General features: G+C 50.5%; 1 protein-coding gene across 1 annotated transcript in view; it reads right to left on the bottom strand.

Annotated features, from left to right (window-relative positions):
- The window catches only part of LOC146009991 (uncharacterized), an 86,139-nt gene extending 61,182 nt beyond the window's left edge, over positions 1–24,957 (bottom strand). Inside the window, exons 1-3 of the mRNA XM_083150712.1 lie at positions 24,686–24,957; positions 4,759–4,839; positions 2,941–3,052 (exon numbers count right to left, since the gene is read on the bottom strand). Coding sequence (XP_083006838.1) covers positions 2,941–3,052; positions 4,759–4,839; positions 24,686–24,724 — 232 coding nt within the window. The 5' untranslated portion in view covers positions 24,725–24,957. The remainder of the gene's footprint in view (positions 1–2,940; positions 3,053–4,758; positions 4,840–24,685) is intronic.
- Between the last annotated feature and the right edge of the window lie 1,324 nt (positions 24,958–26,281).

Raw genomic sequence — 26,281 nt, 5'->3', positions numbered from 1 at the left:
TTAAAGGCCGCGCCCCCTTGGACAGGTAGCACAGTTGCTTTAGAAAGCCTTGCTACCAAAGCATCCACTACAGGCACTTTTTTCCCAGAGGTCTGTATGTTCCTCTGGCATAGGATAAAGACTTAACCTCTTTGGCATCTGCAGCCTTTTGTCGGGCATTTTCCAAGCCCCTTCCAAAATATCCTTTAAACCTTCATCTGCTGGGAAGGTAACAGCCTCTCTGAGCTGCCTCTTAAACACTCCTCTGACAGGAGTTTTGTCTCCCTCCGACAAATTCAAAGCCTGCTTAACCGCAGCAATCAAATCCTCTACTCCTGGGGCTGAGGAATCCTCAGAATCATCACCCTGATCCCAGGGCATGTCTAATGCACATTCTCCTTCCTCTCCTGACTCCACAGTCAATACAGGTACCGGGTAAGACCGTTTAGAGGTCCCCTCAGCATCATTATCAGACTTATCCAGCAGTTCATTAAACCTGCTAATCCCCTTTGCAGTATCCTGCATCACCTGCAACAGGCCCGGATCTGCTTGGGTCAGAGGCAAGGAGCCTGAGGACTGCTGAGAGGATGACATAGGTTTAGGGGAAGCCACCAAAACATCTCTCTGCCTGTCCAACAACTGCACTAAAGCATTCACCGACCTGCCCAGGGCACTAGCCCACGCAGATTCTGCTTGCTCTACCCTCTGGGGTACACTGCCCATGGGTCTCACAACTGTGCAAGCCGGGCACAATTCCCCCTTGGCCATCTGTTCAGGGGAAATTTGAAGTGCACAACCTCTGCACACACTCAATGCAAGTGGGGCTCCCTCCACCAAAGCTACAGACTGTTGCTCTGACATGATCATGTAAATTCACACAGTGTAAAATGACAGGCGTTTTATACAGAGTCAATGTATAACAGCACTTATCTGTCTGAAGCTCCGGAATTCTCCAGAAGAAGGGGGTAGTGATGCCCAGGAAATCCAGTCACTCAGCAAGAAACAGCGTTTCAGCCACAGCAGCGTCTCCCAAAACGGCGCCAAGCAGAGTGAGGGAAGAGACCAACTGTCCCTGCTGCTGTAGGGTCTGTAGCGTTTTGGCGCCAACTACCCCCAGTCAGCCGCTCCTACTGTTGGATTTCCTATTCCTAGTGTCTCCCCTTCGCCTGGGGACCACTTGGAATCTTCCCGTGACAAGCTGCTGTCCTTTTCAATAAGGAGCTCAGCTTGCAAGCTCCGCATAAAATGGCCGCCGCCATCACGGAGAGCCCGTCCCCCATGATCCCCACCTGCGTGAAGTCGGTTCAGGAATGCTCCGGAGCCCAGGAAACTTCTAAAAAGAAGTTGTCAGCGCTGCACAGAGAGACCAGACAGCGTCCACTCTGTGCGCAGGAACTCTGACAGGACAAGGTTCTGTCAGTACCTGCTGCGCTGGCAGTGTGAGGATTCTGTGAGAATCCTCACACTGTATCCTACCTAATAAGTGTAAAATTAATAAAATAAAAAACACCTATCTATCTCTAATCTTCGGCTGCGCAGCAGCCTCTTCAGTATAGCACCCACTCCAGTGGGCACCTAAACGAAACTGAGGATTCCGGGATGCAGTGGGAGGAGCCTACCTCTCAAAATCTTTGGTATAGGTGCCTGGCTCCTGCGGACCCTCCTACATCCCAATGTGAAGCTGTGTCACCAGGACCATTGAAAGAGAAAAGAGATTAGCGCAGTGACAGAGGAGGGGGCGGGATAAGAGATTAGAGCAGTGACAGAGGAGGGGCGGGATAGGAGATTAGGGCAGTGACAGAGGAGGGGCGGGATAGAAGATTAGGGCAGTGACAGAGGAGGGGTGCGGGATAGGAGATTAGGGCAGTGACAGAGGAGGGGTGCGGGATAGGAGATTAGGGCAGTGACAGAGGAGGGGTGCGGGATAGGAGATTAGGGCAGTGACAGAGGAGGGGCGGGATAGGAGATTAGGGCAGTGACAGAGGAGGGGGGCGGGATAGGAGATTAGGGCAGTGACAGAAAAGGGGCGGGATAGGAGATTAGGGCAGTGACAGAGGAGGGGGGCGGGATAGGAGATTAGGGCAGTGACAGAGGAGGGGCAGGATAAGAGATTGATGCAGTGACTGAACATATGCAGCTCTTTGTATATGTAGGGGCAGATGTAGTGTTCCCGCTAGGCTGCGCCCTGCCCGATTTCTAAAGGGCAAAATGCGCCCTGCCCCTCCAGCAGCTCCCCGCTAAAAGAGACTGCTGCCTGACTTGCTGGTGTGCCCGGGGAAGCTTCAGGCACCACAATCTTGGCGGCACTTGGCTTACCCGGAAGCTCAGGGTCTTCGATGGAGGAAGCCCGGGCAGGCCCCCTTTAGTGAGGCGGCAGCCCGGGCACGCCTACAACGATGATGTCAGCGGGCTTGGTCCGCCCCCATTGCGCTGCCCACGTGCAGCGGCGCCTTTCCCCCAAAAATTCCTAGAGGGAACACTACAGATGTACTAATGCCTGGTACACATAAGGACGACTAGGGCCCGATCCCATCAATCTAGATCCAATTCCGACCAATTGGATGTACATTGTGTGGTGATTGGGCCCTTTTCTGTCCTGGTGTGGACCGATACCGATTCGATGCGCGGTCCCGAGGGTCGGACGGTCGTTATTCAGATCCTACCTGCACCAGGTAGGATCTGAATAACGACCATACAGCCGGGTGCGGGTCGCCATCGGATCGGACCCGCTCACGGTGCACATCGCGAGTGGGTCGTGCCCCCCCGCATCATCGTGAGTGGGTCTGAAGAAACACTGACGACCCGCTCACAATGTGCATCGTGAGCGGGTCGTCGTGGTGTGTACCCCACATAAGCCTTGGAGAGCAACCAATCAGCTCCTCTAATTTTTGAACACAGCCCTTAACATGGCAGCTAGGAGCTGATTGGCTGGTACTATACCACGCCCCTTATATTACTCACCTGTGCTGATACCTGTAGGGATCTCCTCCTCCTTACACGGCTGATCTCCCCTCACATACGTCTCCTCTTCTCCTTCTAGGTTCTCCTCTTTAATATTAGTCAGAGCTTCCTCCTATTACCCCACAATACAATGAGATACAGGAGTAATGGTCAGTAATGCAGAATACACAGAAGTCTATCAGTAAGACGCACACAGCCGCTGTACAGCAGGAAGTCACTGGTGTGTGATGGGAGCTAATCTCTATCTATGTGATACATGTGCAATGTCATGTATGATCTGTGCACATAACACGGGTCTATGTTACACATAATTACTATGTACAGGCTTTAGTAAAGGGGACATTGGTTTGCAGATTGGGGAAGAGATGGTATTTCCCTGTGTCTGGTTATTACTTAGGCCTAGGTCCTACCTGCTGCCACCCTCGGTCCTATCCCAGCTACAGCACCGGGGATCACATGCCTGTGTTCCCCTGTGATAGACACCTGCCCCGGGGAGTGCTGTCACCTCAGGGATTATATTCCCCCGGAGTACGGCCATCGGCGAGGAGGACCTACATAACCGCCATATATCCATCAGCGTGATTCCTTGTAAGGGGATCAGTGGCAGTTTTACTACCGGACCTTCCATCATCCACCACCAACAGACCCCGGGGATCCTGACTCTCTGATATGTGATGTCGGGTGGAGTGGACGACGTGTAGCGTGACCTAGATCTAGTGCGTGACCTCCCAACATCGGCCCAGGTTCCAGTGAGCCTTTGATTCAGCCATCTGGGAGGTCTCGTGGGTCCTCTGCTTGCCCCTGCTAACATGTCCCGTAGTGTTATCCTCGTCTCCCCGGTGCCTCCTATCCCTCCTCATCATACAGCCTTCCCTTTACTCATCTCTAAGGGGAATATTCTATTATCCCTAATGCTAATTTGGATGATGGACACAAACTGACATCAGAAAAGAGTTGGTGATGCAGGTGGACGCCGTACAGTGCTGAGGGAACTGTACTAAGATGGGAGTTAAAATTTACATAGGATGTTGCTATAGGCAACCAAGGCTGTGTTCGTAATAGATAAGAGTGATGTCACTGTGACGCTCCCAGACCCCCTCACCTCCCCAGTCAGGTCCCTGTGTCAGTGATAGAGATAAGAGTGATGTCACTGACGCTCCCAGACCCCCTCACCTCCCCGGTCATGTCCCTGTGTCAGTGATAGAGATAAGAGTGATGTCACTGTGACGCTCCCAGACACCCTCACCTCCCCGGTCAGGTCCCTGTGTCAGTAATAGAGATAAGAGTGATGTCACTGTGACGCTCCCAGACCCCCTCACCTCCCCAGTCAGGTCCCTGTGTCAGTGATAGAGATAAGAGTGATGTCACTGTGACGCTCCCAGACACCCTCACCTCCCCAGTCAGGTCCCTGTGTCAGTGATAGAGATAAGAGTGATGTCACTGTGACGCTCCCAGACCCCCTCACCTCCCCAGTCAGGTCCCTGTGTCAGTGATAGAGATAAGAGTGATGTCACTGACGCTCCCAGACCCCCTCACCTCCCCGGTCATGTCCCTGTGTCAGTGATAGAGATAAGAGTGATGTCACTGTGACGCTCCCAGACACCCTCACCTCCCCAGTCAGGTCCCTGTGTCAGTGATAGAGATAAGAGTGATGTCACTGTGACGCTCCCAGACCCCCTCACCTCCCCGGTCAGGTCCCTGTGTCAGTAATAGAGATAAGAGTGATGTCACTGTGACGCTCCCAGACCCCCTCACCTCCCCGGTCAGATCCCTGTGTCAGTAATAGAGATAAGAGTGATGTCACATTTGACCTCTGACCTTGTATATTACCGTTTCCATGATGGCGTCTCTACAGTCCTCTGTATAACGTCTCTGTGCGCGTCTCGCAGCGTAATCCCTCTGCCAATAGGGGAGAATAAACACACATGTAAACGGAAGCAACAGAACGGAGCCGTAGCACAATGTGCATAAAGTGACAATAAGCAGCACAAAGTCCCCTAATACCGGGAACACGACCCCCCACGCTGCATTCTGTAGTAGGGTAGAGGGACTATGGCCAGCGCTAGCGTCCAGTGAGGATGTAATAATACCACAGATACCCCCATTAGGATTAATAACGTATGTACCAATAATTACCCCAAATTACAGGACATAAATGTAAACAAGTTATTGTACACAAACTACATACATAATACACACATACATAGTGATAGCAGGGGTGGTGACCAATAGCAGCCTGGCACCAGGTGTGGGCGCTGCGGTGGAATTAGGAAGCGCGGGGGGTTCTGGTATTAGCGGTTTGGCGCCATCCTGACGCGTTTTGTACACAGAGACCCAGCATCCTGTATGGAGAGCGCGCACGTTACATTCCCGCAATCGTAGCTCCGCCTCCTGTGGCATTTTAGTGCGAGCCTGTGAAGTGCTGACAAACACGACACGATGCAATCTTTATTGAGTTAACTTGGCTCCGCCTCCCCACAGGCCCGCAAACTGTGGTACAATGCCAAAAGGGGCGTGGCCTAATTATGTAAGACACCTTGTCATCAGTGGTGTAACTATAGATGGTGCACTTGCTGTGGGGTCCAGCTGTTTCAAGCTGTTTCAGGGGCCCTCAGGCCCAGCAAACCAGCCCCTGCACCACGCTCTCACTTCCCACCAGCTGCTGCAGCAGGACAGCACTGAGCTGGGGGTACCAACATGGAGCATTCATCACCTACCTGTCCCCCCTCCCCGACAGCAAGCTGCCCATGCACACCAACAGCTCCATGATCCGGCAACAGAAGAGGGAGCCATCGGGTGAGCTGGCTAGTGGCCTTCAGTGTGCCTGGTCTCAGGAGTGGGGTGGAATGTATATATGTAAGGGAGCAGTGTGGCATGTACGAACGGGAGCGGCAGGGCAGGCATGTATGAATGGGAGCGGCAGTATATGTATGTATGAATGGGAGCGGCAGTATATGTATGTATGAATGGGAACGGCAGTGTATGTATGTATGAACGGGAGCGGCAGTATATGCATGTATGTATGAATGGAAGCGTCAGTATATGTATGTATGAACGGGAGCGGCAGTGCATGCATGTACGAACGGGAGCGGCAGTATATGTATGTATGAATGGGAGCGGCAGTGTATGTATGTATGAACGGGAGCGGCAGTATATGTATGTATGAAATGGGAGCGGCAGTGCATGTATGTATGAACGGGAGCGGCAGTATATGCATGTATGTATGAATGGGAGCGTCAGTATATGTATGTATGAACGGGAGCGGCAGTGCATGCATGTACGAACGGGAGCGGCAGTATATGTATGTATGAATGGGAACGGCAGTGTATGTATGTATGAAATGGGAGCGGCAGTGCATGCATGTATGAATGGGAGCGGCAGTGCATGCATGTATGTATGGGAGTGGCAGGGCACGCATGTATGTATGAATGGGAGCGGCAGTGTATGTATGTATGTATGAAATGGGAGCGGCAGTGCATGCATGTATGAATGGAAGCGGCAGTGCATGCATGTATGAATGGGAGCGGCAGTGCATGCATGTATGAAATGGGAGCGGCAGTGCATGCATGTATGAATGGGAGCGGCAGTGCATGTATGTATGAATGGGAGCAGCAGTGCATGTCTGTATGAATGGGAGCGGCAGTGCATGCATGTATGAAATGGGAACGGCAGTGTATGTATGTATGAACGGGAGCGGCAGTATATGTATGTATGAAATGGGAGCGGCAGTATATGTATGTATGTATGAAATGGGAGCGGCAGTGCATGTATGTATGAACGGGAGCGGCAGTGCATGCATGTACGAACGGGAGCGGCAGTATATGTATGTATGAATGGGAACGGCAGTGTATGTATGTATGAAATGGGAGCGGCAGTGCATGCATGTATGAATGGGAGCGGCAGTGCATGCATGTATGAAATGGGAACGGCAGTGTATGTATGTATGAACGGGAGCGGCAGTATATGTATGTATGAAATGGGAGCGGCAGTATATGTATGTATGTATGAAATGGGAGCGGCAGTATATGTATGTATGAACGGGAGCGGCAGTGCATGCATGTACGAACGGGAGCGGCAGAATATGTATGTATGAATGGGAACGGCAGTGTATGTATGTATGAAATGGGAGCGGCAGTGCATGCATGTATGAATGGGAGCGGCAGTGCATGCATGTATGTATGGGAGTGGCAGGGCACGCATGTATGTATGAATGGGAGCGGCAGTGTATGTATGTATGTATGAAATGGGAGCGGCAGTGCATGTATGTATGAATGGGAGCGGCAGTGTATGTATGTATGATTGGGAGCGGCAGTGTATGTATGTATGAATGGGAGCGGCAGTGTATGTATGTATGTATGAAATGGGAGCGGCAGTGCATGCATGTATGAATGGGAGCGGCAGTGCATGCATGTATGAAATGGGAGCGGCAGTGCATGCATGTATGAATGGGAGCGGCAGTGCATGCATGTATGAAATGGGAACGGCAGTGTATGTATGTATGAACGGGAGCGGCAGTATATGTATGTATGAAATGGGAGCGGCAGTATATGTATGTATGTATGAAATGGGAGCGGCAGTGTATGCATGTATGAATGGGAGTGGCAGTATATGTATGTATGAACGGGAGCGGCAGTGCATGCATGTACGAACGGGAGCGGCAGTATATGTATGTATGAATGGGAACGGCAGTGTATGTATGTATGAAATGGGAGCGGCAGTGCATGCATGTATGAATGGGAGCGGCAGTGCATGCATGTATGTATGGGAGTGGCAGGGCACGCATGTATGTATGAATGGGAGCGGCAGTGTATGTATGTATGTATGAAATGGGAGCGGCAGTGCATGCATGTATGAATGGGAGCGGCAGTGCATGCATGTATGAATGGGAGCGGCAGTGTATGTATGTATGAATGGGAGCGGCAGTGTATGTATGTATGAATGGGAGCGGCAGTGTATGTATGTATGAATGGGAGCGGCAGTGCATGCATGTATGAATGGGAGCGGCAGTGCATGTATGTATGAATGGGAGCAGCAGTGCATGTCTGTATGAATGGAAGCGGCAGTGCATGCATGTATGAAATGGGAGTGGCAGTATATGTATGTATGAATGGGAGCGGCAGTGCATGTCTGTATGAATGGGAGCGGCAGTGCATGCATGTATGAAATGGGAGCGGCAGTGTATGTATGTATGAATGGGAGCGGCAGTGCATGCATGTATGAATGGGAGCGGCAGTGCATGCATATATGAAATGGGAGTGGCAGTATATGTATGTATGAATGGGAGCAGCAGTGCATGCATGTATGACATGGGAGTGGCAGTATATGTATGTATGAATGGGAGCGGCAGTGCATGCATATATGAAATGGGAGTGGCAGTATATGTATGTATGAATGGGAGCGGCAGTGCATGCATGTATGAATGGGAGCGGCAGTATATGTATGTATGAATGGGAGCGGCAGTATATGTATGTATGAATGGGAGCGGCAGTGCATGCATGTATGAAATGGGAGTGGCAGTATATGTATGTATTAATGGGTGCGGCAGTATATGTATGTATGAATGGGAGCGGCAGTATATGCATGTATGAATGGGAGCGGCAGTGTATGCATGTATGAATGGGAGCGGCAGTGCATGTATGTATGAATGGGAGCGGCAGTACATGCATGTATGAATGGGAGCGGCAGTATATGTATGTATGAATGGGAGCGGCAGTGCATGTATGTATGAATGGGAGTGGCAGTATATGTATGTATGAATGGGAGCGGCAGTGCATGCATGTATGAAATGGGAGTGGCAGTATATGTATGTATGAATGGGAGCGGCAGTACATGTATGTATGAATGGGAGCGGCAGTGCATGTATGTATGAATGGGAGTGGCAGTATATGTATGTATGAATGGGAGCGGCAGTGCATGCATGTATGAAATGGGAGTGGCAGTATATGTATGTATGAATGGGAGCAGCAGTATATGTATGTATGAATGGGAGCGGCAGTGCATGTATGTATGAATGGGAGTGGCAGTATATGTATGTATGAATGGGAGCGGCAGTGCATGCATGTATGAAATGGGAGTGGCAGTATATGTATGTATGAATGGGAGCGGCAGTGTATGTATGTATGTATGAATGGGAGCGGCAGTGTATGTATGTATGAATGGGAGTGGCAGTGTATGTATGTATGAAATGGGAGCGGCAGTGCATGTATGTATGAATGGGAGCGGCAGTGTATGTATGTATGTATGAATGGGAGCGGCAGTATATGTATGTATGAATGGGAGCGGCAGTGCATGTATGTATGAATGGGAGCGGCAGTGCATGCATGTATGAAATGGGAGCGGCAGTGTATGTATGTATGAATGGGAGCGGCAGTGTATGTATGTATGAATGGGAGCGGCAGTGTATGTATGTATGAATGGGAGCGGCAGTGCATGTATGTATGAATGGGAGCGGCAGTGCATGTATGTATGAATGGGAGCGGCAGTGCATGCATGTATGAATGGGAGTGGCAGTACATGTATGTATGTATGAATGGGAGAAGCAGTATATGTATGTATGAATGGGAGCGGCACGCATGTATGTACGAATGGGAGCGGCAGGATATGTATGTATGAATGGGAACGGCAGTGCATGTATGTATGAATGGGAGTGGCAGTACATGTATGTATGAATGGGAGCAGCAGTATATGTATGTATGAATGGGAGCGGCAGTATACGCATGTATGAATGGGAGCGGCAGTGCATGCATGTATGAATGGGAGTGGCAGTATATGTATGTATGAAATGGGAGCAGCAGTATATGTATGTATGAATGGGAGCGGCAGTGTATGCATGTATGAATGGGAGCGGCAGTGCATGCATGTATGAAATGGGAGTGGCAGTGCATGCATGTATGAAATGGGAGTGGCAGTGCATGCATGTATGAATGGGAGCGTCAGGGCATGTATGTACCAATGGGAGCGGCAGTGCATGTATGTATGAATGGGAGCGGCAGTGCATGTATGTATGAATGGGAGCGGCAGTACATGCATGTATGAATGGGAGCGGCAGTGCATGCATGTATGAATGGGAGTGGCAGTATATGTATGTATGAATGGGAGCGGCAGTGTATGCATGTATGACATGGGAGTGGCAATATATGTATGTATGAATGGGAGCAGCAGTGCATGCATGTATGAATGGGAGTGGCAGTATATGTATGTATGAATGGGAGCGGCAGTAGATGTATGTATGAAATGGGAGTGGCAGTATATGTATGTATGAATGGGAGCGGCAGTGCATGCATATATGAAATGGGAGTGGCAGTATATGTATGTATGAATGGGAGCGGCAGGGCATGTATGTACGAATGGGAGCGGCAGTGCATGTATGTATGAACGAACGAGAGCGGCAGGGCAGGCATGTATGAATGGGAGTGGCAGGGCACGCATGTATGAATGGGAGCGGCAGGGCACGCATGTATGAATGGGAGCGGCGGGGCATGCATGTATGAATGGGAGCGGCGGGGCAGGCATGTATGAATGGGAGCGGCAGGGCAGGCATGTATGAATGGGAGTGGCAGGGCAGGCATGTATGAATGGGAGCGGCAGGGCACGCATGTATGTATGGTACTTAAATTGGAGAACACATAATATGCAACTTTGTGGTTACGCCCCTCACATGGATGACCACACCTACCAGTGGTTGGCCACACCCCTCCAGTGGGCCCCTGCAGCAACATTTCCCTGGTGGAAATTCAAACAGTTCACCACCATCGATGGTACAAGTCTCTGGCACCGGACATCATATCATCGATGATCGAGAGCCAGGCCCTACCTCCCCCACACACAGGTGTAACCTGTAATAGGGATTCTGCGGGCTCCTTTAGGGAGACAAAATGGCCCCCGGAGCAGGATAAGGGGGTGGGGCGCCAGGGTGGCCGGTCCCCTTCTTGTCACCTAGCCAGGAAGAGGGCCAGTGAGAAGAGACAGGGTTAATTGAGGGGGACGGGAGCAGTAGCAGGGTTAAAAGCAGAGAGCAGGGGGGATGAGCTCACTCATCCCCCAGCTAGGACGGAGACAGAGCCGCAGCAGCGCCAGCACCATACCTCACATTCCTCACATACCGCAGATCAGGGGAGAGGCCAGTAGCAGCTACAGCAGATTGTTCCCAAGGGAGAGGAGGCTTCCAGCAGCTGGGCACACAGACACCCCCGGCAGGTCCGTACACAAGCAGCCAACGTCAGAGGGCATGGAGATCCATCAGGCAATGGTAGCAGTACAGGCCACCACAAGCAGCAGCATGCAGGCAGGAAAAAAGCCAGCAAATCGACCAGAGAGGAGCAGCTCGCAGGCGCCATCTGGTGGTCGGAGGAAGGAAGTGCAGATCAAGTCTGTTCAGCAAGGTCGCTCAAGCATCCGGCCAGCAGCAGCAGAAGCAGCAGCACGGGGACACAGAAGGAGAATTCCTGCCAGGCCAGAAGAGGCATCGCTACACAGCGGCGTAACTATAGCACCGCAGCCCCCGCCACCGCGGGGGCGCTGTGCATGTGGGAGCGCCGGGGGCTGCGGTGCTATAGTTACACCCCCCCCCCCCACCCCCGCAGACTTACCTATCTAGCTGGTCCCGGCGGCTCCGTTCTTCTGCTGAGGACCACCACAAAATGGCCACCCCCATATAGCACACAGTTCTCTGAAACTGCCTGCTGTATGGGGGCGGCCATTTTGTGGTGGTCCTCAGCAGAAGAAAAACGTAGCCGCCGGGACCAGCGTGATAGGTAAGGCTGCAGGGGATTGGGGGGGGGGGAGGGGGGGTTTGCATGGGCGGCGGGGGATTGGGGGTGCTTGGTGGGGCGGCGGCGGGGGGGCGCCCAAAACGTAGTTACGCCACTGTCGCTACAGGGTGAGAGCAAGCGCTTGAGGGAGGAGGTGATGCCGGAGGCCACAGAATCAGACGGGCACGAGTCAGGGGAGGAGGGCCAAAGCACCAGGGGTTCATGGATACATGCCGGGACACAGGGGGGAGAGGGGAGGCAGCAGGGAGAGCTGAGCAGGTTCACCAGAGGTGCGGGGGAAGTGGGTCTTCCTTGCGGAAACCCAGAACTACAACAGCCCTGCGCTGTCATGGGGGAAGCAGGGAGGAGTACAGGGAGCCAGCGGCGGGGAGCGAAAGTCGGGGTTATTTCGCCCACTCCCCTCGTTTTGCTTCCCCACCCCGGAGGGAGTACTGCAGTCCCACTACCCCTTCTAACGGGCAGCGGGCACAGAGGATTGATACCCCAGGAGCGCAGGGGCCAGAGAGACTTGCCAATGAGGAGCAGATACAGGCACTTTTAACACAAGCCAGAGGGGGGTTGGGGGGAGCTTGCCAGGGAGCAACGGGGGACACATCGGCCCATGCCGCGACCAGCAGGGTGGCAGCACAGACATTCGGAAGCAGTTTGACCCATGCCTCCACCAGCAGGGCGCCAGCACAATCGTGCACCATGGCAAGCACAGCAGAAGGGGTGGGGACCGAGGCCGTAGCCCAGACAAGCGCGGTGCAAGGAAGCATCGGATGGGAAAGGCGCGGTATCGGTGAGATGAGCAATGTGTGTAATGTACATGCAGGTATTGATGCAGTATTGCAGGGTAGCAATGTGAAATATGTTTCTGTGTCTGACTTTGCTGAAGGTAGCAGCCAGAGCCTAGCGGCAGGCACAGGGGCATTGCCGCGCAGCAATAGCAGGACAAGCTTAAATGTTACTCATTTAATGATGCAGGGTGCACCAGGCAGTCCTGTAAGTGTAACCACGCATGTACCATCTGCAGCGGGAATCGCCCAGCAAAGGATTGCTATAAGCAGAATGGTCAGCACGGGGACAAGGCACCCGGAGCGACAGTCACTGATAAAAGCACCTAGCCCAGGGAGGCTAGGGGGGATCTGGGGGTGGCCATCCATATACCCTAGCAAACTGTTACAGGAGGGCTTTCTGGAGGGTTTTAGGATCCCCATAAGGAAGCCCGTCTGGCCCAGCGTGGGCAGCTCAAACCTGGAAGGGGTTGGGATTAGGGAGAATGTATATATGACTGTTGGTGAAATGTTGGTTTAAGGGAAAGACAGGCTTACACTGGACATGCGTACACGGTATATACAATGGTTAGCGGCATGTGGGCTTAAGGTAAAGACAGGCTTACACTGGACAGGCTTACACGGTATATACAATGGTTAGCGGCATGTTGGCTTAAGGTAAAGACAGGCTTACACTGGACAGGCTTACACTGTATATACAATGGTTAGCGGCATGTGGGATAAGGTAAAGACAGGCTTACACTGGACAGGCGTACACGGTATATACAATGGTTAGTGGCATGTGGGATAAGGTAAAGACAGGCTTACACTGGACATGCGTACACGGTATATACAATGGTTAGCGGCATGTGGGATAAGGTAAAGACAGGCTTACACTGGATAGGCGTACACGGTATATACAATGGTTAGCGGCATGTTGGCTTAAGGTAAAGACATGCTTACACTGGACAGGCTTACACTGCATATACAATGGTCAGCGGCATGTGGGATAAGGTAAAGACATGCTTACACTGGACATGCGTACACGGTATATACAATGGTCAGCGGCATGTGGGATAAGGTAAAGACATGCTTACACTGGACAGGCTTACACGGTATATACAATGGTTAGCGGCATGTGGGATAAGGTAAAGACATGCTTACACTGGACATGCGTACACGGTATATACAATGGTCAGCGGCATGTGGGCTTAAGGTAAAGACAGGCTTACTCTGGACATGCTTACACTGTATATACAATGGTTAGCGGCATGTGGGCTTAAGGTAAAGACAGGCTTACACTGGACATGCGTACACGGTATATACAATGGTCAGCGGCATGTGGGCTTAAGGTAAAGACAGGCTTACACTGGACAGGCTTACACGGTATATACAATGGTTAGCGGCACGTGGGATAAGGTAAAGACAGGCTTACACTGGACATGCGTACACGGTATATACAATGGTCAGCGGCATGTGGGATAAGGTAAAGACAGGCTTACACTGGACATGCTTACACGGTATATACAATGGTTAGCGGCATGTGGGCTTAAGGTAAAGACAGGCTTACACTGGACATGCGTACACTGTATATACAATGGTTAGCGGCATGTGGGATAAGGTAAAGACATGCTTACACTGGACATGCGTACACGGTATATACAATGGTTAGCGGCATGTGGGCTTAAGGTAAAGACAGGCTTACACTGGACATGCGTACACTGTATATACAATGGTTAGCGGCATGTGGGCTTAAGGTAAAGACAGGCTTACACTGGACAGGCTTACACGGTATATACAATGGTCAGCGGCATGTGGGATAAGGTAAAGACAGGCTTACACTGGACAGGCGTACACTGTATATACAATGGTTAGCGGCATGTGGGCTTAAGGTAAAGACAGGCTTACACTGGACAGGCTTACACTGTATATACAATGGTTAGCGGCATGTGGGCTTAAGGTAAAGACAGGCTTACACTGGACAGGCTTACACGGTATATACAATGGTTAGCGGCATGTGGGCTTAAGGTAAAGACAGGCTTACACTGGACAGGCTTACACTGTATATACAATGGTTAGCGGCATGTGGGATAAGGTAAAGACATGCTTACACTGGACATGCTTACACTGTATATACAATGGTTAGCGGCATGTGGGCTTAAGGTAAAGACAGGCTTACACTGGACATGCTTACACGGTATATACAATGGTTAGTGGCATGTGGGCTTAAGGTAAAGACAGGCTTACACTGGACATGCGTACACGGTATATACAATGGTTAGCGGCATGTGGGCTTAAGGTAAAGACAGGCTTACACTGGACAGGCTTACACGGTATATACAATGGTTAGCGGCATGTGGGATAAGGTAAAGACAGGCTTACACTGGACATGCGTACACGGTATATACAATGGTTAGCGGCATGTGGGCTTAAGGTAAAGACAGGCTTACACTGGACATGCGTACACGGTATATACAATGGTTAGCGGCATGTGGGCTTAAGGTAAAGACAGGCTTACTCTGGACAGGCTTACACGGTATATACAATGGTTAGCGGCATGTGGGATAAGGTAAAGACAGGCTTACTCTGGACAGGCTTACACGGTATATACAATGGTTAGCGGCATGTGGGATAAGGTAAAGACAGGCTTACACTGGACATGCGTACACTGTATATACAATGGTTAGCGGCATGTGGGCTTAAGGTAAAGACAGGCTTACACTGGACATGCGTACACTGTATATACAATGGTCAGCGGCATGTGGGCTTAAGGTAAAGACATGCTTACACTGGACATGCGTACACTGTATATACAATGGTCAGCGGCATGTGGGATAAGGTAAAGACATGCTTACACTGGACAGGCTTACACTGTATATACAATGGTTAGCGGCATGTGGGCTTAAGGTAAAGACAGGCTTACTCTGGACATGCGTACACGGTATATACAATGGTCAGCGGCATGTGGGATAAGGTAAAGACAGGCTTACACTGGACAGGCTTACACTGTATATACAATGGTCAGCGGCATGTGCAGTGGCGTAACAATTAGGCCGCAGCCCCCGCGGTGGCGGGGACGCGCCGGGGGGCTGCGGGCGCTGGTGGATCTCCGCCAGCTCCCCACTGCATGTGGGTGCAGCGGGAGCTGGCAGGGGGGTCTGTGCGGCGCGGAGGTACCTGTTTAAGGGAGAGCCTGGAGGTCCCTGCGCCTGCGGCGCTGAGTATGATGCTGCCGGGGTCCCTGCAGTGAAGTAGAAATAACGCGCTATCTCCGCTGGAGATAGCGCGTTATTTCCACTTCACTGCAGGGACCCCGGCAGCATCATACTCAGCGCCGCAGGCGCAGGGACCCCGGCAGCATCATACTAGGCGGCGCAGGGACCTCCAGGCTCTCCTTTAATACAGGTACCTCCGCACCGCACGGACTCCCCTGCCAGCTCCCGGGGGGGTCTTTTAACGGGGGGGGGGGGGGGGGCAGCTGCAAAATTGTCCCGGGGGGGGGGCGGTGAAATTGTCCCGGCGGGGGGGCGCAAAAGTTTTAGTTACGCCACTGGGCATGTGGGATAAGGTAAAGACAGGCTTACACTGGACATGCTTACACGGTATATACAATGGTTAGTGGCATGTGGGCTTAAGGTAAAGACAGGCTTACACTGGACATGCTTACACTGTATATACAATGGTTAGCGGCATGTGGGCTTAAGGTAAAGACAGGCTTACACTGGACAGGCGTACACTGTATATACAATGGTTAGCGGCATGTGGGCTTAAGGTAAAGACAGGCTTACACTGGACATGCTTACACGGTATATACAATGGTTAGCGGCATGTGGGCTTAAGGTAAAGACAGGCTTACACTGGACAGGCTTACACTGTATATACAATGGTTAGCGGCATGTGGGCTTAAGGTAAAGACAGGCTTACACTGGACATGCGTACACTGTATATACAATGGTTAGCGGCATGTGGGCTTAAGGTAAAGACATGCTTACTCTGGACAGGCTTACACGGTATATACAATGGTTAGCGGCATGTGGGCTTAAGGTAAAGACAGGCTTACACTGGAGACAGGCTTACACGGTATATACAATGGTTAGCGGCATGTGGGCTTAAGGTAAAGACAGGCTTACACTGGACATGCGTACACGGTATATACAATGGTCAGCGGCATGTGGGATAAGGTAAAGACAGGCTTACACTGGACAGGCTTACACTGTATATACAATGGTCAGCGGCATGTGGGATAAGGTAAAGACAGGCTTACACTGGACATGCTTACACGGTATATACAATGGTTAGTGGCATGTGGGCTTAAGGTAAATACAGGCTTACACTGGACATGCGTACACGGTATATACAATGGTCAGCGGCATGTGGGATAAGGTAAAGACATGCTTACACTGGACAGGCGTACACTGTATATACAATGGTTAGCGGCATGTGGGCTTAAGGTAAAGACAGGCTTACACTGGACAGGCTTACACTGTATATACAATGGTCAGCTGCATGTGGGATAAGGTAAAGACAGGCTTACACTGGACAGGCGTACACTGTATATACAATGGTCAGCGGCATGTGGGATAAGGTAAAGACAGGCTTACACTGGACATGCGTACACGGTATATACAATGGTTAGCGGCATGTGGGATAAGGTAAAGACAGGCTTACACTGGACAGGCTTACACTGTATATACAATGGTCAGCGGCATGTGGGATAAGGTAAAGACAGGCTTACACTGGACATGCGTACACGGTATATACAATGGTCAGCGGCATGTGGGATAAGGTAAAGACAGGCTTACACTGGACAGGCTTACACTGTATATACAATGGTTAGCGGCATGTGGGCTTAAGGTAAAGACATGCTTACACTGGACAGGCGTACACGGTATATACAATGGTTAGTGGCATGTGGGATAAGGTAAAGACATGCTTACACTGGACATGCGTACACGGTATATACAATGGTTAGCGGCATGTGGGCTTAAGGTAAAGACATGCTTACACTGGACAGGCGTACACGGTATATACAATGGTTAGCGGCATGTGGGATAAGGTAAAGACAGGCTTACACTGGACAGGCGTACACTGTATATACAATGGTCAGCGGCATGTGGGCTTAAGGTAAAGACAGGCTTACACTGGACAGGCGTACACGGTATATACAATGGTTAGCGGCATGTGGGATAAGGTAAAGACAGGCTTACACTGGACATGCGTACACTGTATATACAATGGTTAGCAGCATGTGGGCTTAAGGTAAAGACAGGCTTACACTGGACATGCGTACACTGTATAAACAATGGTTAGCGGCATGTGGGATAAGGTAAAGACAGGCTTACACTGGACATGCGTACACGGTATATACAATGGTTAGCGGCATGTGGGCTTAAGGTAAAGACAGGCTTACACTGGACATGCGTACACGGTATATACAATGGTTAGCGGCATGTGGGATAAGGTAAAGACAGGCTTACACTGGACAGGCTTACACTGTATATACAATGGTCAGCGGCATGTGGGCTTAAGGTAAAGACAGGCTTACACTGGACAGGCTTACACTGTATATACAATGGTCAGCGGCATGTGGGATAAGGTAAAGACAGGCTTACACTGGACAGGCTTACACGGTATATACAATGGTTAGCGGCATGTGGGCTTAAGGTAAAGACAGGCTTACACTGGACATGCGTACACTGTATATACAATGGTTAGCGGCATGTGGGCTTAAGGTAAAGACATGCTTACACTGGACATGCGTACACGGTATATACAATGGTCAGCGGCATGTGGGATAAGGTAAAGACAGGCTTACACTGGACAGGCGTACACTGTATATACAATGGTTAGCGGCATGTGGGATAAGGTAAAGACAGGCTTACACTGGACAGGCTTACACGGTATATACAATGGTCAGCGGCATGTGGGATAAGGTAAAGACAGGCTTACACTGGACATGCGTACACGGTATATACAATGGTCAGCGGCATGTGGGATAAGGTAAAGACAGGCTTACACTGGACATGCGTACACGGTATATACAATGGTTAGCGGCATGTGGGCTTAAGGTAAAGACATGCTTACTCTGGACAGGCTTACACGGTATATACAATGGTTAGCGGCATGTGGGATAAGGTAAAGACAGGCTTACACTGGACAGGCGTACACGATATATACAATGGTTAGCGGCATGTGGGCTTAAGGTAAAGACAGGCTTACACTGGAAATGCGTACACGGTATATACAATGGTTAGCGGCATGTGGGCTTAAGGTAAAGACAGGCTTACACTGGACAGGCGTACACGGTATATACAATGGTTAGCGGCATGTGGGATAAGGTAAAGACAGGCTTACACTGGACAGGCTTACACGGTATATACAATGGTTAGCGGCATGTGGGCTTAAGGTAAAGACAGGCTTACACTGGAAATGCGTACACGGTATATACAATGGTTAGCGGCATGTGGGATAAGGTAAAGACAGGCTTGCACTGGACAGGCTTACACGGTATATACAATGGTCAGCGGCATGTGGGCTTAAGGTAAAGACAGGCTTACACTGGACAGGCTTACACGGTATATACAATGGTCAGCGGCATGTGGGCTTAAGGTAAAGACAGGCTTACACTGGACAGGCTTACACGGTATATACAATGGTCAGCGGCATGTGGGATAAGGTAAAGACATGCTTACACTGGACATGCGTACACGGTATATACAATGGTTAGCGGCATGTGGGCTTAAGGTAAAGACAGGCTTACACTGGAAATGCGTACACGGTATATACAATGGTTAGCGGCATGTGGGATAAGGTAAAGACAGGCTTACACTGGACAGGCTTACACGGTATATACAATGGTTAGCGGCATGTGGGATAAGGTAAAGACAGGCTTACACTGGACAGGCTTACACGGTATATACAATGGTCAGCGGCATGTGGGCTTAAGGTAAAGACAGGCTTACACTGGACAGGCTTACACGGTATATACAATGGTTAGCGGCATGTGGGCTTAAGGTAAAGACAGGCTTACTCTGGACATGCTTACACGGTATATACAATGGTCAGCGGCATGTGGGCTTAAGGTAAAGACAGGCTTACACTGGACAGGCTTACACTGTATATACAATGGTTAGCGGCATGTGGGATAAGGTAAAGACAGGCTTACACTGGACAGGCGTACACTGTATATACAATGGTTAGCGGCATGTGGGCTTAAGGTAAAGACAGGCTTACACTGGACATGCGTACACTGTATATACAATGGTTAGCGGCATGTGGGATAAGGTAAAGACAGGCTTACACTGGACAGGCTTACACGGTATATACAATGGTTAGCGGCATGTGGGATAAGGTAAAGACAGGCTTACACTGGACATGCTTACACGGTATATACAATTGTTAGCGGCATGTGGGCTTAAGGTAAAGACAGGCTTACACTGGACATGCGTACACGGTATATACAATGGTTAGCGGCATGTGGGCTTAAGGTAAAGACATGCTTACACTGGACATGCTTACACGGTATATACAATGGTTAGCGGCATGTGGGCTTAAGGTAAAGACAGGCTTACACTGGACATGCGTACACTGTATATACAATGGTTAGCGGCATGTGGGCTTAAGGTAAAGACATGCTTACACTGGACATGCTTACACGGTATATACAATGGTCAGCGGCATGTGGGCTTAAGGTAAAGACATGCTTACACTGGACATGCGTACACGGTATATACAATGGTCAGCGGCATGTGGGATAAGGTAAAGACAGGCTTACTCTGGACAGGCTTACACGGTATATACAATGGTTAGCGGCATGTGGGATAAGGTAAAGACAGGCTTACACTGGACAGGCTTACACGGTATATACAATGGTCAGCGGCATGTGGGATAAGGTAAAGACAGGCTTACACTGGACATGCGTACACGGTATATACAATGGTCAGCGGCATGTGGGATAAGGTAAAGACATGCTTACTCTGGACATGCGTACACTGTATATACAATGGTTAGCGGCATGTGGGATAAGGTAAAGACATGCTTACACTGGACAGGCTTACACGGTATATACAATGGTCAGCGGCATGTGGGCTTAAGGTAAAGACATGCTTACACTGGACAGGCGTACACGGTATATACAATGGTCAGCGGCATGTGGGATAAGGTAAAGACATGCTTACTCTGGACATGCGTACACTGTATATACAATGGTTAGCGGCATGTGGGCTTAAGGTAAAGACAGGCTTACTCTGGACATGCGTACACTGTATATACAATGGTTAGCGGCATGTGGGATAAGGTAAAGACAGGCTTACACTGGACAGGCTTACACTGTATATACAATGGTCAGCGGCATGTGGGCTTAAGGTAAAGACATGCTTACTCTGGACATGCGTACACTGTATATACAATGGTTAGCGGCATGTGGGCTTAAGGTAAAGACAGGCTTACTCTGGACATGCGTACACTGTATATACAATGGTTAGCGGCATGTGGGATAAGGTAAAGACATGCTTACACTGGACATGCTTACACGGTATATACAATGGTTAGCGGCATGTGGGCTTAAGGTAAAGACAGGCTTACACTGGACAGGCTTACACGGTATATACAATGGTCAGCGGCATGTGGGCTTAAGGTAAAGACATGCTTACTCTGGACATGCGTACACTGTATATACAATGGTTAGCGGCATGTGGGCTTAAGGTAAAGACAGGCTTACTCTGGACATGCGTACACTGTATATACAATGGTTAGCGGCATGTGGGATAAGGTAAAGACATGCTTACACTGGACATGCTTACACGGTATATACAATGGTTAGCGGCATGTGGGCTTAAGGTAAAGACAGGCTTACACTGGACAGGCTTACACGGTATATACAATGGTCAGCGGCATGTGGGCTTAAGGTAAAGACAGGCTTACACTGGACAGGCGTACACGGTATATACAATGGTTAGCGGCATGTGGGATAAGGTAAAGACAGGCTTACACTGGACAGGCTTACACTGTATATACAATGGTCAGCGGCATGTGGGCTTAAGGTAAAGACAGGCTTACACTGGACATGCGTACACGGTATATACAGTACGAGCAGATGCGCGTTGAAATTTCCCTGGAACAAAACTTCACAAGTATGGCATTTTGCCCCCTTTTTAGAATGTCCCAAACAGCAGCTATGCTGGGAGAGATAGTTCCACAAGCCCCAGGGGCAGCCCCCACCCTTGTTGCTAGATTGATACCAATTAAGAGCAGTGCCTGCTCCCCCACCTGAATTAGGTTGGTTTTCATGGCAGGAAGGCACACAGAAAAGCCAAATGTTGATAACAGGGTCACAGGGTGTGGTATAGGGTTCTGACAGTCGGGATCCCAACAGTCATTATCCCGACTACCCGGACTCAGACAGCATGGTGAGTGCAACAAAGCCCCTTGTGGGCTCGCAACCTATTCTATTCTCCCCCACGAGGGAAAATAGCGGGTGGCCGGTGTTTTGACAGTCGGGATCCTGACGTTGGGTAAATGTCTGTTGGGATCCCAACTTTCGGGACCGTGTCCGGCACCCGGGTCACAGTGGGGCAAACAGTATTACACATTGTTCACTACTTATTTGTTTATTTACAGCGTCTTATATAGCGCAGCAGATTCCGTTACAGTGTCTTATATAGCGCAGCAGATTCCGTTACAATGTCTTATATAGCGCAGCAGATTCCGTTATAGCGTGTTATATAGCGCAGCAGATTCCGTTACAGTGTCTTATATAGCGCAGCAGATTCCGTTACAATGTCTTATATAGCGCAGCAGATTCCGTTACAGTGTCTTATATAGCGCAGCAGATTCCGTTACAGTGTCTTATATAGCTCAGCAGGTTCCGTTACAGCGTCTTATATAGCGCAGGAGATTCCGTTATAGCGTGTTATATAGCGCAGCAGATTCCGTTACAGTGTCTTATATAGCGCAGCAGATTCCGTTACAGTGTCTTATACAGCGCAGCAGATTCCGTTACAGCGTCTTATATAGCGCAGCAGATTCCGTTACAGTGTCTTATATAGCGCAGCAGATTCCGTTACAGCGTCTTATATAGCGCAGCAAATTCCGTTATAGTGTCTTATATAGCGCAGCAGATTCTGTTACAGCGTCTTATATAGCGCAGCAGATTCCGTTACAGCGTCTCATATAGCGCAGCAGATTCCGTTACAGCGTCTCATATAGCGCAGCAGATTCCGTTACAGCGTCTTATATAGCGCAGCAGATTCCATTACAGCGTCTTATATAGCGCAGCAGATTCCGTTACAGCGTCTTATATAGCGCAGCAGATTCCGTTACAGCGTCTTATATAGCGCAGCAGATTCCGTTACAGCGTCTTATATAGCGCAGCAGATTCCGTTACAGCGTCTTATATAGCGCAGCAGATTCCGTTACAGCTTCTTATATAGCGCAGCAGATTCCGTTACAGCGTCTTATATAGCGCAGCAGATTCCGTTACAGCGTCTTATATAGCGCAGCAGATTCCGTTACAGCTTCTTATATAGCGCAGCAGATTCCGTTACAGCGTCTTATATAGCGCAGCAGATTCCGTTACAGCGTCTTATATAGCGCAGCAGATTCCGTTACAGCGTCTTATATAGCGCAGCAGATTCCGTTACAGCGTCTTATATAGCGCAGCAGATTCCGTTACAGCGTCTTATATAGCGCAGCAGATTCCGTTACAGCGTCTTATATAGCGCAGCAGATTTCGTTACAGCGTCTTATATAGCGCAGCAGATTCCGTTACAGCGTCTAATATAGCGCAGCAGATACCGTTACAGCGTCTTATATAGCGCAGAAGATTCCGTTACAGTGTCTAATATAGCGCAGCAGATACCGTTACAGCGTCTTATATAGCGCAGAAGATTCCGTTACAGTGTCTTATATAGCGCAGCAGATTCCGTTACAGTGTCTTATATAGCGCAGCAGATTCCGTTACAGCGTCTTATATAGCGCAGAAGATTCCGTTACAGTGTCTTATATAGAGCAGCAGATTCCGTTACAGTGTCTAATATAGCGCAGAAGATTCCGTTGCGCTTTACATTGGTAGACAGTGATAAAACAAACTGGGTAATGACAGACTTGGAGGTAGGAGGGCCCTGCTGCAAGCTTACAATCTATAGGGATATAGGAGGGAAACACAAGGACAGGCACCAGTAATAGCATAGCAGTCCCACCAAGTTACAAGTCCAGAAGGGAAGCTATATAATACATATATTATACACTGTATAATACACACATATATGTATATTATACATTGCCTCATGACAGACTTGCCTGAGAGCTGAGTTTTCAGGGCGGACTGGACAAGATGGATGGGGGATATTTGGTGATAAGTGCAGAGATATAAGCTGGTGCAGTATGGGTAATAGCTTTATATGCTAGTAGAAGTGTTTTATATTGAATACGGTAATATACAGGCAACCAATGGAGGGACTGGCAGAGCGGATCAGCAGACGATGAGCGTCTTGCTAGGAAGATCAGCCTCGCAGCAGCATTTAACATGGATTGCAGTGGTGAGAGCCTGTTCTCGGGAAGACCAGTTAGGAGCCTATGGAGATAATAAATGCCGGATATAATGAGTGCATGGACATGAGATTTAGTAGCGTCTTGTGTGAGATACGGTCGTAATTTGGATATGTTTTAGATGCAGGTAACATGATTTGGAGACTGTTTGAACATGGGGAACACAGGACAGTTCAGAGTCCAGGATGACCCCTAGGTAACAAGCTTGTTGGGTAGGGTAGATTGTCGCAAGTGGCAGGGCGGGCCCAAAGCAATCTCATTTGCACAATCCAGGTGGCATCAGGTCACTGGGGGCAGTCATTGGGGAGCGGTCACAGTCGGTTGGAAGAGTCCCATACAGCACAGGAAGGAGCCGTGAAGTGATAGGTTGTGGAGGCAGGTGGTGTTGCTAGGGCAGGGTGGCGCTTCGGTACCTGGTGTGGCGGGGAGGGAGCGGTGCACAAGGCAGGAAATGTAGGGGAGTTACAGAATGCCTCGCATAATCACCATTAGGTGGCCGCACGCCTGGTTCCAGCATTAATACAGCAGGGCCATACGTGTTGCGTGCCAGGTAGGGTGAGGTGCGGATGGTAACTGATCCCAAAATGGTAAGGGACGTGTTCACGTGAGTCACATGACAGTGGCTGGCACGGCCCAGGCGGTACCAAGTTGGTAGGGGGCGTGGTCGCTTACCCACGGCGGTGGAACGGACACGTCCCAGGGGTACCACATTAGCAGGAACAGAGCGCACCGCTTCCCTTTCTTTCCCTTGCCCTGTGAAATTGTTCTGTTATGATTATGGATTTGTGAAATAAAGCTGTGACCATTTTAATTGCCACAAAACTGTGTCATCAGGTTTCAGTTATTTCGTTGACCAGAGTGGGGTGCCGGTAAGTCGCCCTCTACCACCTTATGCCTGCTGTCACTTTCCCAAATGTCATTCCTCCCATCCCCCACTGTCACTCTCCCCGGTATCACTCCCCTCCCATCCCCCACTGTCACTCTCCCCGGTATCACTTCCCTCCCATCCCCCGCTGTCACTCTCCCTGGTATCACTCCCATCCCATCCCCCGCTGTCACTCTCCCCGGTATCACTCCCATCGGGATGCAGTTAAGATCCCGGCGGTCGGGATCCCGGCGTTCAGAATCCCGACGCCGGAATCCCGACCGCCGAAATGCCGACACTTTCTCCCTCCTGGGGTGTCCACGACACCCCTGGAGGGAGAATAAATTAGTGTGCCGAGCGTAGCGAGGCACCGGGCCCGCTGCGTGGCGAGCGCAGCGAGCCCGCAAGGGGGGGCGATCCACGTCCCCCCCTTGTCGGCATTTCGGCTGTCGGGATTCCGGCGTCGGGATTCTGAACGCCGGGATCCCGACCGCCGGGATTCAATACTGAATCCCTCCCATCCCATCCCTCACTGTCACTCTCCCCGGTATCACTCTCCTCCCATCCCCCACTGTCACTCTCCCTGGTATCACTTCCCTCCCATCCCCCACTGTCACTCTCCCCGGTATCACTCCCATCCCATCCCTCACTGTCACTGTCCCTGCTGTCAATGTCCCAAATAGTGCCTGCCTCACCTGACCCTAACCTCACCGCAGCCCCTACCAGTGGTTGGCCACACCCCTCCAGTGGGCCCCTAGAGCTACATTTCCCTGGTGGAAAATAAATTCAAAGGGTTCACCAATCACCACCATCGATGGAGCAAGTCATTGGCACCAGGCATTATACCATCGATGATGGAGGCCCAGGCCCTACCTCCCCCCACACACACAGGTGTAACCTGTAATAGGGGCTGTGCGGGCTCCTTCTTCCCATCCACCGCACCCAGACCATCCTCATCCTCACCCCCCGCCATGCTCACCCCCAGTGCCGCCTCTCCCCCCGCCGGCAGCCGCTCCCCGGGGCGCTGCCTGCTGCTTTCCTTTGCCGGAGACTACAGGAAAATGGCCGCCGCTAGTCCAAAGTGAGGACACTATTAACTGTTGGGGGGGTTTTATTCTAGTAACTGAAACGCTACCAACATTCCGCTGTCACTTCCAGCTACACAGCGCCTCCCCCATGCTACCAGCGGCGCCCATTACATCTCCTGTAGTCTCCGGCAGCAGCGGCGGCGGTGCCCAGTGTGTGTGAGTCAGAGCCCCGGGGAGCGGCTGCCGGGAGGCGGGGGGAGAGGCGGCACTGGGGGTGAGCATGGCGGGGTGTGAGGATGAGGATGGTGACTTCTGGGTGCGGGGGATGGGAAGAAGGAGCCCGCACAGTCCCTATTACAGGTTACACCTGTGTGT

Source organism: Crinia signifera, chromosome 6 (genome assembly GCF_055691185.1).
Source record: "Crinia signifera chromosome 6, ASM5569118v1, whole genome shotgun sequence".
NCBI classification, from domain to species: Eukaryota; Metazoa; Chordata; class Amphibia; order Anura; family Myobatrachidae; genus Crinia; species Crinia signifera.
Note: the sequence above shows the minus strand (reverse complement) of the source record. Positions and strands in the feature narration are given on the sequence as shown.